At 30.5% G+C, this 14,514-nt stretch overlaps 3 protein-coding genes across 3 annotated transcripts; all 3 read left to right on the top strand.

Annotated features, from left to right (window-relative positions):
* The first annotated feature begins 1,277 nt into the window (after positions 1-1,277).
* Positions 1,278-2,815, top strand: LOC145838852 (chymotrypsinogen B-like). Its single transcript, XM_082946478.1, has 4 exons — positions 1,278-1,314; positions 1,629-1,791; positions 2,127-2,508; positions 2,660-2,815. The coding sequence occupies exons 1-4, from the start codon at positions 1,278-1,280 to the stop codon at positions 2,813-2,815; spliced, it is 738 nt and encodes a 245-aa protein (XP_082802604.1).
* A 5,687-nt stretch (positions 2,816-8,502) lies between these two features.
* On the top strand, positions 8,503-10,546 carry LOC145838843 (serine/threonine-protein phosphatase Pgam5, mitochondrial-like). The gene is made up of 4 exons (XM_082946469.1): positions 8,503-8,729; positions 8,893-9,063; positions 9,636-9,770; positions 10,276-10,546. The coding sequence occupies exons 1-4, from the start codon at positions 8,503-8,505 to the stop codon at positions 10,544-10,546; spliced, it is 804 nt and encodes a 267-aa protein (XP_082802595.1).
* Positions 10,547-11,995: 1,449 nt separating this feature from the next.
* Positions 11,996-13,648, top strand: LOC145838831 (chymotrypsinogen B-like). Its single transcript, XM_082946458.1, has 4 exons — positions 11,996-12,032; positions 12,380-12,542; positions 12,979-13,360; positions 13,493-13,648. Exons 1-4 carry the CDS (start codon positions 11,996-11,998, stop codon positions 13,646-13,648), a joined length of 738 nt encoding a protein of 245 aa, XP_082802584.1.
* The last annotated feature ends 866 nt before the right edge of the window (positions 13,649-14,514 follow it).

The following is a 14,514-nucleotide window of genomic DNA, read 5'->3' as shown; positions in this document are numbered from 1 at the left end:
TATTTTATAAAGTTGTATACTGATTATTTTTATCCAGGACTAGTTATGAGTTATCTTTCAGAAAAATTACAGTTTTTTTTGTGCTTGCTTGGTGTTTTTGAATTTAACTACAAATCACTTAAGTTCAGTTTTTTTTCTAATATAATTTATGTATAAACAGCGTATTTAAACTAAAATGTATCAAAGAGCTATAAATTACTTTTAAGATTTGTAACCTTAATGGGCAACCGTTTTTCAGTTTAAAGGTGGCAAAACTTATGGCCTTGACAGTTCAGAGCATTTTGATTTAAATTAATTTAATTTCTTTTCATCAAATTAATAAATAAATTTCACCTTCATTTCTACTATATCTTGTGAAAGTTTCAAACTTTCCTCATATTGTACCAAAAAGCTTTTTTTGCTCTCCAGCTTAATTAAGATATTTTAGTGTGAGTTTTAAAATTTGGTTTAGCGAGCTATACTTAAATGCTCGCACCCACTGTTTAAAGTTTTGTAAACAATAACGTACTGGTCATTGTAACTTGCAGGTTGAAAATTATAGTATGAAACTTACTGATAGGAGATTAGTCTTAAAAAAATATTGCAGATATAAACTAAATCTTAAAGTACTAAACTTAGTTACCTGCTTAAAAAACGATAGAACTATATGTGACAAGTTAGTTACAGTTTGAAGCAACTTTTAAATTATAATTATACAAAACTAAAAAACTATGCTTTATAAAAAATATAGCTAATTGCGTAAAGTAGGTAAAAAAAAATAACTTTAAATGTTTTCTTAAACAATCTATAAAAAATATTGTGCAAGGTTACGTAAAACAAGACAGTTAAATATAATCATAGCATAAAGCATTTATAAAATGACCAAACATATTTACAATTTACTTAACACGGCTGTTAAGCTTACCAGCATACGTAAATGTTATTATTTTTTTGAAACTATGTTTTATTCAGTTTTAAAATAAATTTTATAACTTGCTTAATTCTATTAACATAAAAATATTTTATATAAAGTGTTTTTGCTAAGCTTTAATTATCAAAAAACTAGTTTGCACATATTTAAAAAAAAAAGTTACTGCTTAACGTTATAAAACACATTTTTCTATTTACAAATTCCTGATCAAAAATATCGGTGAAAAATATTTATTTTATTACCAAGTAATATACAACGTTGAACAAAACAAGTCTTTGAGAAAACAAACATATGCTTAAAGTATGTATAAAAACCAACGAAAATATATTGAGATATCATTCAACTGATAACAATTAGTATAACAAGAATGAAAGTTTTCGTAGCTGTTTTGCTTTTGGCTGTCGGTAAGTTGTTCTTTATTTCTGCACTTGTTATAAAGTTTTAACTTGTCAAACAACATCAAACATGTATTCGAAATAATTATAAGTTTTTCTTAAATGTTAAAAAATATAACAGTTAAGAACTATTGAGTCATTTTTAAGTAAACTATTTTTTTAAATATCTCATATAGACTTTAAATTTTTCTTTTTGTTGAAAGATATAAACAAATGACTTATGAACACAATATTAATTGATTGGAAGGTATTAAAAGGTTTCAAAAACTAAATAACAACCATTTTATAATGTTACTTTTGTAAAAAAAATATTGTCAATACAGCCGCCTTGGCTGACGAACGTATCATCGGAGGATCAGATGCTTCCTCCCCAGTACCATTCCAAGTTTCCCTCCAATCAGGAGGATCCCACTTCTGTGGAGCTTCTCTTCTCTCAACCACCCACGTCATGTCAGCTGGTCACTGCAGAATTTCCGGATGGCAATTGTAAGCTTTTGTTTGTAGTAATTATCAAATTATCGAACTCAGTATTTAAAAATTAAAACCATAAATGCATACTTCTGTAGATTTTTAATTAGCTAAATCATACTATCTTTTTTCATAAAGCTAACAAATGTAGTTGTTAACTCTAAGTATTGCATTTAATTGGTTAAAACTTTTTTTTTTACATATTTATGTCAATTTATTTTAAATGTTTTAATATTTGGAAAAATTTAAAACTTTTATTCTTAAAACCAATTTAGCTACTTCATATCTTATACTATTAAAAACTTTCAACTATTTTTCAAAAATATTTGATTTCAAATCGTGATATCTTCTAGCGCCACTGTTGCCCTTGAAGGACTTCAATCCAACAACTTGGCCCAACAAATGAAAATCAGCACCTGGGTTGTTCACCCCGACTTCACCCAATCAGCTATCATCAACTACGATTACTCCGTCATCACCCTCAAATCTGCCGTCACCTTGAAATCAGGACTCGTCGAAACCATCGCTCTTCCAGCTGCCGGACAAGAGTTCACCGGAGTCGGAACCATTTCAGGATGGGGTAAGATCGGAGGAAGAAACCCAGTTCTCCCAGTCAACCTCCAAATCACCGATGTTCCATTGATGGAAGACAGTGACTGCGCTGCCGTCTGGGGATCTTTCAGAATCACCCCACAATCCCAATGTGTCGGACTCGGAGGAACTGGATCTTGCAACGTTAGTTTGCTTTTAATAAATTTATACCACGTAATATACAAAAAAAATTCATTAAACTTGCACTTTTTTTTGTCTTAATAAAAGTACTTTGAAAAATGCTGTAAAATATTTTTAATAGTTTATTAATGCTGTTAACCATTCAAATAAACAGGGAGACTCTGGCGGTCCATTGTGGCAAGAAGTTAACGGAGTCAAATACTTGATCGGAAACACCTCATGGGGATCAGGTACCTGTGATGCCGATGTCTACCCAACCATCTACTCCAAGAACTCTGCTGTCATCCCATGGATCCAAGCTCAACTTTAATTTATTTTAACGAAATTTTTGAACGATTATCGTATTAAATAAATTTTAAATAAGTTACATTTTTTGTGTGCTTTAAACGTAAACTTTAGTATTAAACCAATATTCTTTTTCCGTTAGTTGAAAATCTGTACTCAACTTGCTTTTTTACACCGCTTAGTTTGGTATCATAAAATTTGAAACTTAAATTATTAAAGTCTTTATGTACTAACTCTAATTTATTTTGTGATGCAAGAAGTAAAATAGTTTTGAAATTGTTTTTTATACAAAAACTTATAAATAATTTATTAATGATATAAATGAAAACGTTTTAGCTCAATAATCTAAACTTGTTTTACTAATATTTAGGCCAGATAATTATAAGAATAAACAGATGTAAAATATTTTGAGATTAACAAGTTCAAATAACAATAGTGCATAAACTTAAATTTAAAATATGTTATTTTATATTTCTTTATTTATTTTTAAACAATAAATTACAAAGTAATACTTAGTTTAAACTTATTACATACAGTTACAGGTGGTTTCCATTAATTTTTTTAATCCAACACTAAAAATTTTTAACAACCATTTTTTTATAATTACTGAGTTATCATTACAAACAAAATAAAAACTAAATTTAAACTGTTTATACTAATTGGAATAAAATACTAAAACTTTGCTTAGCTTTTTCATCTACATCTTAATAATCAAATTAAAATAAATAAAACCTAAAACTAAAAATAGCTTGTAACATGTTTGAAAATAGATAAAAGTCGAACCTGAAATATAAAGCTAAAACTTAAATATACTTAAAAATTGTCGTGAATAAAAAGCAGTATAGTGAGAAAATTTGAATAATTAAATTAGTTAATCAAAACAATTAAATAGCTAATAAAATTTGAAAGGATACTATGAAACAGAGCTAAGAGTTGAAATTGGATGAAAACGTTTGTTTAGAACTTAAAAACAAAAAAAATATACAAATGTAAACATCACGCACGAAGTAGTGTGGAAAACTGTTATAATATATAATATCATCTTAAATCAAAAATAAAACTGTTGTAAGTTACGTGTTTGACCTTATTTTTTTACTTTGCACTTATATCCAGTTGTTAGCAATTTACCAGTCTTGTCAGTCATAAGCTATCAGATAAAAATAAAACTTATTATATTTTTAATTAGTAGTCTGTTTTTCCAGGATAGCTACGTCATTTATAAATATTTTTAATTGGTCGAAATTATCTATTTTTTTCACTCAAATAAAGGTAGAAATAATAAAAAATGCCTACATAAAATGTAACATATAAAGCACATTATAGTTTTTCGATTATGTTTGAAAAAACTAAAATTTTGTTTAACTTAAGCACAAGTACTATTTAAACATCTAAGATCAATTGCATTTTGTTAGTGAATATATTTTCTACTAAAATCTTGTTAATCAGGCATATTTAATGAAGTGATATGTTTTTTATAGTTATTTTGTTTATTTGAATACTTCCGTCTGTTTTACAGATAAAGCGTTATGAAATATATTGGTATAAATTTAGTACTTTAATATCTAATAAGTGCAAGGTAAATAATAAACCATAACCTTACATTAAATATCTGTAGTGAGTAATCTTATATTTTCATTTTTAATCAGTGCTTTCGTTTAAAACCAAACTTTATTTTATACTTTACTTTGTTGAAGAAGAGTCAACGTAAAACGGTTTTATTATGACATATTGTTAGTTTACATTTATAATAAAAAACAACGCTTAAAATAAAGCCGCAATTATTAAGATAACTGCAAGAACCATATAAGAACCCAAATTCTGTCAAAGAAGTATGCCTTTTGTTTTTGTGTGAAATCGTAAAAAATAAAAGTTTTAGTTTGTTAGACCAATGTTTTAGAATAACAGCAAACTTATTAAATGAGTTACTCGTCTACTGAAAACGATGATTTGCTCGAAACAGCTTATCGCACCAAGTCAATGTACTTGAAGGCAATAGAGCTGACAAACAAGTCTATGAGGCGCTTGGAAGAAATGTTACAGTCGAGTTCGGCTTGCGACGACGTAGAAGCCAAAGAACTGCTTGAGCAAGCCAAGCGTCAGTACACGACAGAACTGGAAAATGCCAAGAAGCTTAAAGAAGAGTTTAACGAAATTATGGATGTCATCATGAAAGGCACCAGCGAATCGAGCTCTTGTGGATCTAGCAGCAGCAGTGAAGACTGTGATGTCATTATTAAAGAACTGATCACAGTCAGGTCAACCGTAAAAGTGACAGAAAGCAGTAAAAACTGCAATCAAGTGTTGTCTAAAATGCCTAACAGCAACCAATGTACACAAACAGCTAGCTGTGAAGAAGTTAGCCTCCGCCTTTTCAAAATGGTGAGTCGCATACTGTCAGAGCAATCGAGCTGTACATTGAAAAATGACACAAGTTTGAGTACTGATGACATTATATGCTTGGACAAAGATTTCGTTGAAAAGTTGAAGGCGATTGCAGTTCGTTTGAGCGAGTTGCTAGAGGAAATACCCGTAGACAGGATTGCTAATACCATAAACGTTTTGCAAGAGTATCTCAACAATCCTAAAAGAGAAAAACTTTCCATGGTGTCAGTTTCACAGCAGTACGAGACGGAAAAGTGCGAAGTTAAAATACACAGAGAAGAAACATGCAAAGAAATAAAATATAAAAAAGAAAAATGCAAAGAAGAAAGCTATGAACAAGAAAAATACGAAGAAGGAAAATGCAAAGAAAAATTCGAGCTGGAAAATTTCAAGCAAGATAATTGCGAGGCTAGAAAATACACGAGCATCATCAGGAAAACAGTCAGCAAAGTGATTTCCTGTCCTTCCCTTTCCAAGTCCGTCACGATCAGAAACATTTACAGATCGGAGGAGGTTAAAAACAACTGCGACGACTTTCAAGTCGACCAAGAAGATTCCTGGTTCGAGGAAGAGCGCTGCGCAAAGAACACGAGGGACAGGTGCAGGCCTCCGAAGACGCGAAGTTGCAGGAAGCGGAACAAGAAGCTGTGCCGGGAAATGTGCGAGGTGCAGTGCCAGCTGCCGCCCGCAAGAAAAAAGCCGAGCAAGAAGAAGACGTACCGGAACGACCTGATCACCAGCTTAGAGAAATCGCTGCGGGAGCGGCCGGAAAAGTGCGCGAGGGACGTCATAAACCGCGCGTACACCTGCGAGAGCGAGAACAAATGCGACCCGCGTAACCTGTACCCGCCCGAAGAGCCGATCGTGGTGCCGATGTACGAGTACAAGAACGCAAGAAAGCAGCACAAAAAGTGCCTGTACGCCCAGGAAGCGGAGGACGGCACGAAGAGGGCCAGGTGCTTCTCGGCGCCGTGCGGCACGCGCAGGGACTTTCGCGAGGTGGTCGGAGTGGAGCAGCTGAAGATCCTGCACCCGCTGCTGTGCGACCTCGAGAGGTGCGAGTCGAGGGTGAGCCCGAAGCGGATCGTGGCGGCGGTGCGAAAGTGCAAGATGCACGGCAAGTTCACGATCGAGGACGCGATGAACCTGATCGACGCGTGGCAGGTGAGAAGCTTGATGGCGTCGTCTAGCGGAGAAAAGATTAAAATAGACGAGTTCGTCTACTCGATCCAGCACACGGCCAATTACTTAAACGTGTTCATGAGCGGAAAGCGGCTGGGGCAGACGTTGAAGCTGTGGCAGACCGACCCGCGAGCTCACGAGACAATGTGCAAGATCAAGTTCAAGAAGCCGCGCAGCGTTTGGGCCTACCCCACGAAAATTGGAAGGGAAAAGATTGAAGTTAAAGCAAAAGTTAAGACTAGGTTCAGCTCGAAATGCTGCGTAAGGAAATGACTGCTTTAAAAATAAAACTGTTAAAAAATTGAAATAAAAATTGGAAGTTTTCTAAAAATTAATCACACTCATTTTTAAGTTATCTAATTTTTTGTATAAAGTCTTCAAAGTTTATAACTAGCATTAAATTTAAAAGAATAACTGCAAACACCATTGAGTAAGTTTGTTTAATTGAAAGCAGGAAGTTGTATTAAATATTAGAAAATGTTATTTTTTTTTATTAAAATGTTTCATTTAAAAACCTATTTAACGATTCCATAAGTTTGTAACATAAGTTTTAAACTTAGTACAACTTGGTTATCTCCGTGAATATTTTTTTAAATCGTTTACATTGTATTTTTAAAGTATGAAGCTATTTAGAATTTTCTTATATTTTGAAATAACAATTAAATTATGATTTATACTAGCCATTGGTCGGAGTCTTTTCCAAAGTGTGCCAAAATGTGCACATAAGGTTTTGGAAAACACTGGGTTAGACCACTTGTAATAGGAATTGCGAACTGTCCCTGCTTTATTAATAAAGTTTACACTTAATTAAAATAAAGCATGGACAGTTCGCGATTCGTATTACACAGTCTTTTTTTTCAGTTTTTTGAATACTAGTGCACGTAAAAACCTTTTCAATGTGCACGAAAAACTTATGACTTGAAAATTTTGTTTTATTTTTCTACTATAAGTTTGTTTTAACACTATTTGGTAGAAATTTTTAAAAGCTTTTGTTTTACTTTATAATATAAGTATCATATTGTAGACACAATAAAATTGTTTTGAGAATAGTATTTATTAAAACAAACGCATATTTAGTAACCAAATTTGAACTTTTTTTTAGGTATTGCAAACAAGAATGCATAATTACTTGTCTACACAGAGAGCTCTAAAAATATTTTTACTTCTAGTTAAATATTTTTAATAATGACCAAAATACTCAACTATTGCCCAACTTCCGGAAAATTTTATATAACTTATACTACCCAAATCACCTATAGTATAAGTATTTATATGATAAAGTAATCATACGAGTACATAAATCATCCTAATAATTTAGTGTTGATATACTTTTGTATACAGATACAACTTATACACAAAGTTCCAAAAATTAGATAACATATTTACACTCGTTTGACACACAAAAACAGAGTTTTGTAAAAAAAGTGTAATGTGAAAACTTGTTTTTATTATTTTATTATGTCTTATATCTATTACTTCTTATTCTGATCTTTCACCTTGTTTTTAAAATTTTAGTAAATAGAAATAACAAAAAAGTTGTTTGATAAAAAAGTTAGTATAAAAGTAATATTTAAAAAGACTATTTCTAAAGGTAGTCCGTGAAATAAGTTAAATGTTTTGGAACATACTTAAAAACTACTTTAAGTTCTTAGTTTGTAAAAAACATTACTTATGTTTTTGTTTTTTTTTTCTGCTCGTAAAGCAAAAATCTGTGGCTCAAAACGTACTTTTCAGCTCAAAAATACTTTCTTAAAATTTTAATAAACAAGTTTTTGTGGAAAAAGTTTACAATTTGGCTCTTAATTTAGCAATTAGTTATTACTAGTGCTGTATTCTTGCATATTTTATCAAGTTTTTGGTTTAAAACATTATTATTTTTATTAGACTATTCTAAATAACTGTGGCCTGCGGAAGTCCATTTCTATACAGATGGACCAAAGAGTAATTTTTCTATAAGCCATTTACTTGTAATAGGCTGCCGACCCCTGTAGTAAACCTTTTGATAACAAGAATGATTTTATAACGAATTAATTTTTAATGTGATAAATAAAGTTCTGATTTCTAATGACATCACATTAAACCTATTAGCAACAAAATTATATAAATATCAAATTCACAAAAAAAAAACTTTTATTTGGATAAAAAATAATGCAAAAGTTGACGGCAACAGGGGTTGCAACTTTTCTTGGTGCAATATCATGGAGCAGAAGCAAATTAAGCTTCAACCATGTCAACGCCGAGGGTGAAAGAACCGCTCTGAAGCGCAATAGCAAAATATTTCAATCCCGCAAAGGTCTTCCAAAGGACTGTAAGTGGCAGAAAGACTGGAGGATGGGAAACAACAACGACTTTGACCGTCATTTGTATTTCATAAGGTATATTTATTTTTTTCGTAAATAAAATAGTTTAAAGTCTCAAAAAGTTTCAAAACTTAAAAAAAATTGAGCTACTTAAAAACAGAAGAAAAAAAATCTAAATCTTTTTTAATGATCAAAGGCAGTATAGCTTGTTTAATAAAAATAAAAAAAAATATTATAGACACGGCAAACACCAGTGCGCGGGCTTGAATGAGCAAGGCAAGAGACAAGCAAGGTACACGCACAACTGGATCGTGGAATCTAACTTGGAGTTTGACGAAGTTGTGGTTTCCAATTTCGAGCGAGCTCAGGACACATGGAAAATAATTAACGAGGGAAAAGCTGTCAGCAAGTTTGTTCCAAATTTTTATTTTTTACTTTATTAGTTTTACGTAAATATAATTGTCTAATGCAAACTTTTTCGAACTTTTGTTTTCAAAAACTAGCTTTGCTATAATTAATTTACCGTGTTAATACTAAAAGTATTAAAAAAAGCTTCGAATTTTTCTAGTCACTTTTAAGTCCCAACATAAAAATATAAATTTTCCTGTTAGAGTGGATATAAAAGCTTCTTTTATCTTCAATTTAGTAGCATAGTTTTTGAATATATACATAACTTAATAAAGCATAAAACTCAAAAGAAAATACCAGTGAAAAACACATAAAAGTTTAAAATTAAGTAATCGTTTTTTACAGTCAAAAGTTTTCATTTAACACTGAATCCATACACTTTAGTTACTATGTATGTATTTATTAAAATGTCTAAGACTAAATAGTAGATTCAGAAATGTTTGTAAATTATCAACCATGTTATTATTAAGCCTGTTAAAGGAATCAACTAAGTTTTACAATGCTAAAACTTTAATTATCTTCACGTCTCATAAACTATATCAATTTATTTATGATTTTTATAACATACAACAGACATTTACCATGTGGCCAATGGAATGACACTTGGAGCATTGAAGAAAGTAGCATGGATTGGAACAACTTCTACGAAGAAAATCCAGCCAGCTTCAAAACAATGCTGGCAACCGCCAACTTTGAAGCCGGTTACAGGTTTTTATTCTTGCAATTATCAAACAGTTTTGTACTTTTTATAATATTTTGTTTTCATATAATTTAAATTTCTACTACAAGTAGTTAAAATAAAATAATCATAAACTAAACCCTTTTCGCTAAAAAGTAAGAAGCCGTACTAGTAATACATTTTTAATAAAACTTTAAGTAATCCTTATGTTTGGTAGTTTATATCAGTGCACATATATTGTTATACTGTGAACGTAAATTTTTCTTAGTGAAAAACAGTAGTTTTGTCCTATATGTGTTTAAACAGTATCTTTTAAGAAAAAACAAAATTTGAATTACTTTGGTGTGTTTAACAACTTTCTTAGTTTCATCTAGTCAGCAATGTTAAAAGTAAGTAAAATTAATTAAAACCTGTATGATTTAGTTTCTGAATGGCTTGATGAAATGTTTTCTTTAGTTCAACCACCAAATGATATTTTAACAAAAGATTGAACTTAAGCAAAAGCTAAAAGTGTAAATACTTTTATTCTCAAAGGTACCACTTTGTGAGAAAGGAGCCGATCGAGCACACGAAGCCCTGCCCCCGCCGCGAAATGTATGTCTTCCACGGCAACGCCCTCCGCTACTTCCTCTTCCGCCTCCTTCAGCTTCCCCTCTCCTCCACCTTCGAGTGTCCCTTCCACGCCTCCATCACCAAGCTGTTCGTGGACGGCGAGGACGGGGCGGTGCAGCTGGCCACCTACTCCGGATCCCACATAATCCCCGCTTCCGATCTCACCCACGTCAGGGACACCCCGGACAACTAGCCAATCAGAAGGCTTGAATGGTGCAATAAAATATATGAACGCTAAAATTGTTGAAGCAATTTTTATGTATGATTTAGAATACTCTTTTATCAAACAATATCTACGGCTTTTTTTCGTGTACAGTTAAGATTTGTTTGCATCAATGTTTTTAAAATATGTGCACGATATATAAACACTTAAGTTGTTGGATATTTTTTATCTATGAATAAAATATTTTTTGTTGAGCTAAAATGATTTATTCAACGATTTTTTTAAAGTCGTATATACCAATCTTTACCAAAGTAAACACAGTAATGTGCACAAAAGTTAATTACTATAAAGTTATTGTATTTAAAGTTCCATGTTTGATAAAGCTATTTTTATACAAGTATTCGACTTTTTAAATTATTTTTGTAAGTTGACTCCTAATATATTTATAAGTTCTAACTTATTATATTGTACTAAAATTAAAGTAAAACTTAGTAAGATTAGTTTCTGTAAAAACAAAGTATTAGTATTTAATGAGTTTATTTTATTTAATACGTAATGTGCACAATTTTTATATACTATCAAAACTATGGTTAACCACTGATGTGGTATATAGTATAAACCGATTGTGTTAAATCATATTCACTACTCCCAAAAATAAAAAAATATGTATTTTGCTTATAATTATCTTTATCTTTATTATTACATCTATAACAGCAGCGGATAATGTTAAAAATACAGCTATGGATACAATAAGAAAAATTTTGTAAGTACAAACAAAACTTTTGTATGTAAAACTTATTTCCCTGATGAAAAATAGATAAAGTACTAAATGCAGCAAATAAGTAACAGTTAAAAACTTTTAATAAACATTATTTAAAAACTTAAAAAGAGTTGTCTGTTTCTCAGATTTGTGAATTGGTTAATTAAATGAACGAAGTAAAAACAATTTAAGTTTATAAGCAATGTTTTCTTAAAAATATAACATGAAAAATTTATAAAAGCAATGTAAAATAAATAAATAAACTTAAAATGGTCTTTATTAAATGACTCAACATAAAGTTTGAAAAGCATTGCAGATAAGCTAACTTTCATACGTATATGTCAATAAATTTTTTTGATGTACTTCAATTAACGTTCATTCACTTCTTAAACTAAGTTTCTTTAAACTTTTTTTTTTATTAAAATTTTTATGCAAATAATTTAAATTGAGTTTTTTTTTATCAGGTTCAAATCAAGAAAATAATAGTTTTAAGGTTAAAAAACTTTAAATGTTTTAGTTCGTTGTTGCATAAAACAATTTACTATTTATAAATTACTGCACAAACATATCGTTGCAAAATATTTATTTTATTACGAAGTTATGCAACCTAAAACAAAAAGAAATCCTTGAGAAAATATACATATGTTTAAGAAAATGTATAAAAAGCAATAAAAAAGTGTTTAGATATCATTCAACTGATAACAATTAGTATAACAAGAATGAAAGTTTTCGTAGCTGTTTTGCTTTTGGCTGTCGGTAAGTTTTTCTTAATTTTAAGTTATTGCACTAATAATAAGGTTTAATTAATAAAACTATACATAAGAAAATTATTCAAACAATTTGATAGTATCTTTTTTAAGTTAAAACAAAAGCAAAAAATAATACTTGAAAAATTTTAACGTATATTTATGTTTTAATTAACGTTTTATACAAAGCTATTAATATTTTATTTTTAATTTTTAACAAAAACTAATGAAACAAAAAAACAATAAGCAACAAAAAACAGTTCAATAATTAAAAATATTTATGAAGGTTATTGATATTTACTTTATGTAATCTTATGTACTTGTAATATTTATAAACACCAAATATTGTCAATACAGCCGCCTTGGCTGACGAACGTATCATCGGAGGATCAGATGCTTCCTCCCCAGTACCATTCCAAGTTTCCCTCCAATCAGGAGGATCCCACTTCTGTGGAGCTTCTCTTCTCTCAACCACCCACGTCATGTCAGCTGGTCACTGCAGAATCTCCGGATGGCAATTGTAAGTTTTTATTTGTAGTAATTATCAAAATATAAAACTTAGTATTTAATATAAGAGCAAGCATTAAAACTGTATATGTATATTTCTATAAAAAATTAAGTAGCTAAGTCATGCTATATTGTTAGTAAAGATATTCAAAATTATAAAGCTAGCAATGTAGTTACAAAGTTTTTGGTTATTTATAATTCAATTAAAGTACTGCATTAATATGATACAACTATTTATTTGTTTTTACTGACATAACTACAATAAAGAAGTTTAATGTTTAAAAATTTTTCAAAAAGTTAAACTTTTATTTTTCAAATCAATTTAATTACGTAATAGCTTTATTAGAGCAAATTACAGCCTTTTAACAGTTAAAATACTTCAGCAATTTAAAAGTTTTATTACAGATAAGTAGTAATTGCTTGTTATTTATTTAATAAAAACACTTTAGCGCCACTGTTGCCCTTGAAGGACTTCAATCCAACAACTTGGCCCAACAAATGAAAATCAGCACCTGGGTTGTTCACCCCGACTTCACCCAATCAGCTATCATCAACTACGATTACTCCGTCATCACCCTCAAATCTGCCGTTACTTTGAAATCAGGACTCGTCGAAACCATCGCTCTTCCAGCTGCTGGACAAGAGTTCACCGGAGTCGGAACCATCTCAGGATGGGGAAAGATCGGAGGAAGAAACCCAGTTCTCCCAGTCAACCTCCAAATCACCGATGTTCCATTGATGGAAGACAGTGACTGCGCTGCCGTCTGGGGATCTTTCAGAATCACCCCACAATCCCAATGTGTCGGACTCGGAGGAACTGGATCTTGCAACGTTAGTTTGATTTTTATTTTATTTATACACATTTGAATCAATCGTAAAGTTTTTTTTAAACTTTAATCGTTTTTTTGAAAGTTATGTCATATATTTGCTGAAATATTTATTACTGGTATTTCAAATACACAGGGAGACTCTGGCGGTCCATTGTGGCAAGAAGTTAACGGAGTCAAATACTTGATCGGAAACACCTCATGGGGATCAGGTACCTGTGATGCCGATGTCTACCCAACCATCTACTCCAAGAACTCTGCTGTCATCCCATGGATCCAAGCTCAACTTTAATTTGTTTTAAAGAAATGTTTGAGCGATTATCGTATTAAATAAATTTTAAACAAGTTACATTTTTTTAATGTATTTCGAACTTAAAATTTAAAGCTAGTAGTAAATAACGTTTTTCCATTGATTTAAATTATATGCACAGCTATCTTTTAAAAAGTCTTAGTTTTTTAGAATAAACTGAAATGGTATTGAAATAAAAATGAAAACTTTTAAAAATTCTTCACACAAAAACTATAAAATACAAAAAAGTATTAATTGTATACCAATGTTAGAAAAACATATCAAAAACAGCAAATGTAATAAATATAAATAACAAATAGATATTTATTTTTAGTTCATTTTGTAGTTAGTTATGCTTTTAGACTAACAGAAGTCTAAAACAGTTTGATTAGCAATTTAAGATAAACTTACATTAAAACTTTAGTAACTTCTTTTTTGTTATTAATATTGCAAATTTTTAACTTATTTTATAAAGCTTGTACGAAATCACATGTATTATAAGATAACTTTAACTCGACAAAAACTTTCAAAAAGTGAGTTGTTGCGATTCGATATATTTTAGTCATAAATTTTTTATAATGTTAGAATTTAAATTCAAATTAAGTAAGTTTTTCAGGCTGTTAAATACATTTTCTTGATACTACAAGCTTAACATAAATTAGCTACCTACAGTTAATAAGCAGACTGTATTTGAAACTAAACATTTATATTTTTGTTTTGTCTGATGAGCATTGTACGGATTGTGGGCCGGATCCGGCTTGCCAAACATAAAATTTGGCCCTGCAACATGTTTTATAGGTAAAAAAAAATTAATGCAGAAGTAATAGAATTGAGCTTCTTTATAACAAATGTTTATAAACTGTTTTTCA

The sequence above is a fragment of the Thalia democratica genome, chromosome 1, assembly GCF_965202585.1.
Source record: "Thalia democratica chromosome 1, ktThaDemo2.hap1.1, whole genome shotgun sequence".
Classification (NCBI taxonomy): Eukaryota; Metazoa; Chordata; class Thaliacea; order Salpida; family Salpidae; genus Thalia; species Thalia democratica.
This window is presented reverse-complemented; position numbering and strand designations above follow the sequence as displayed.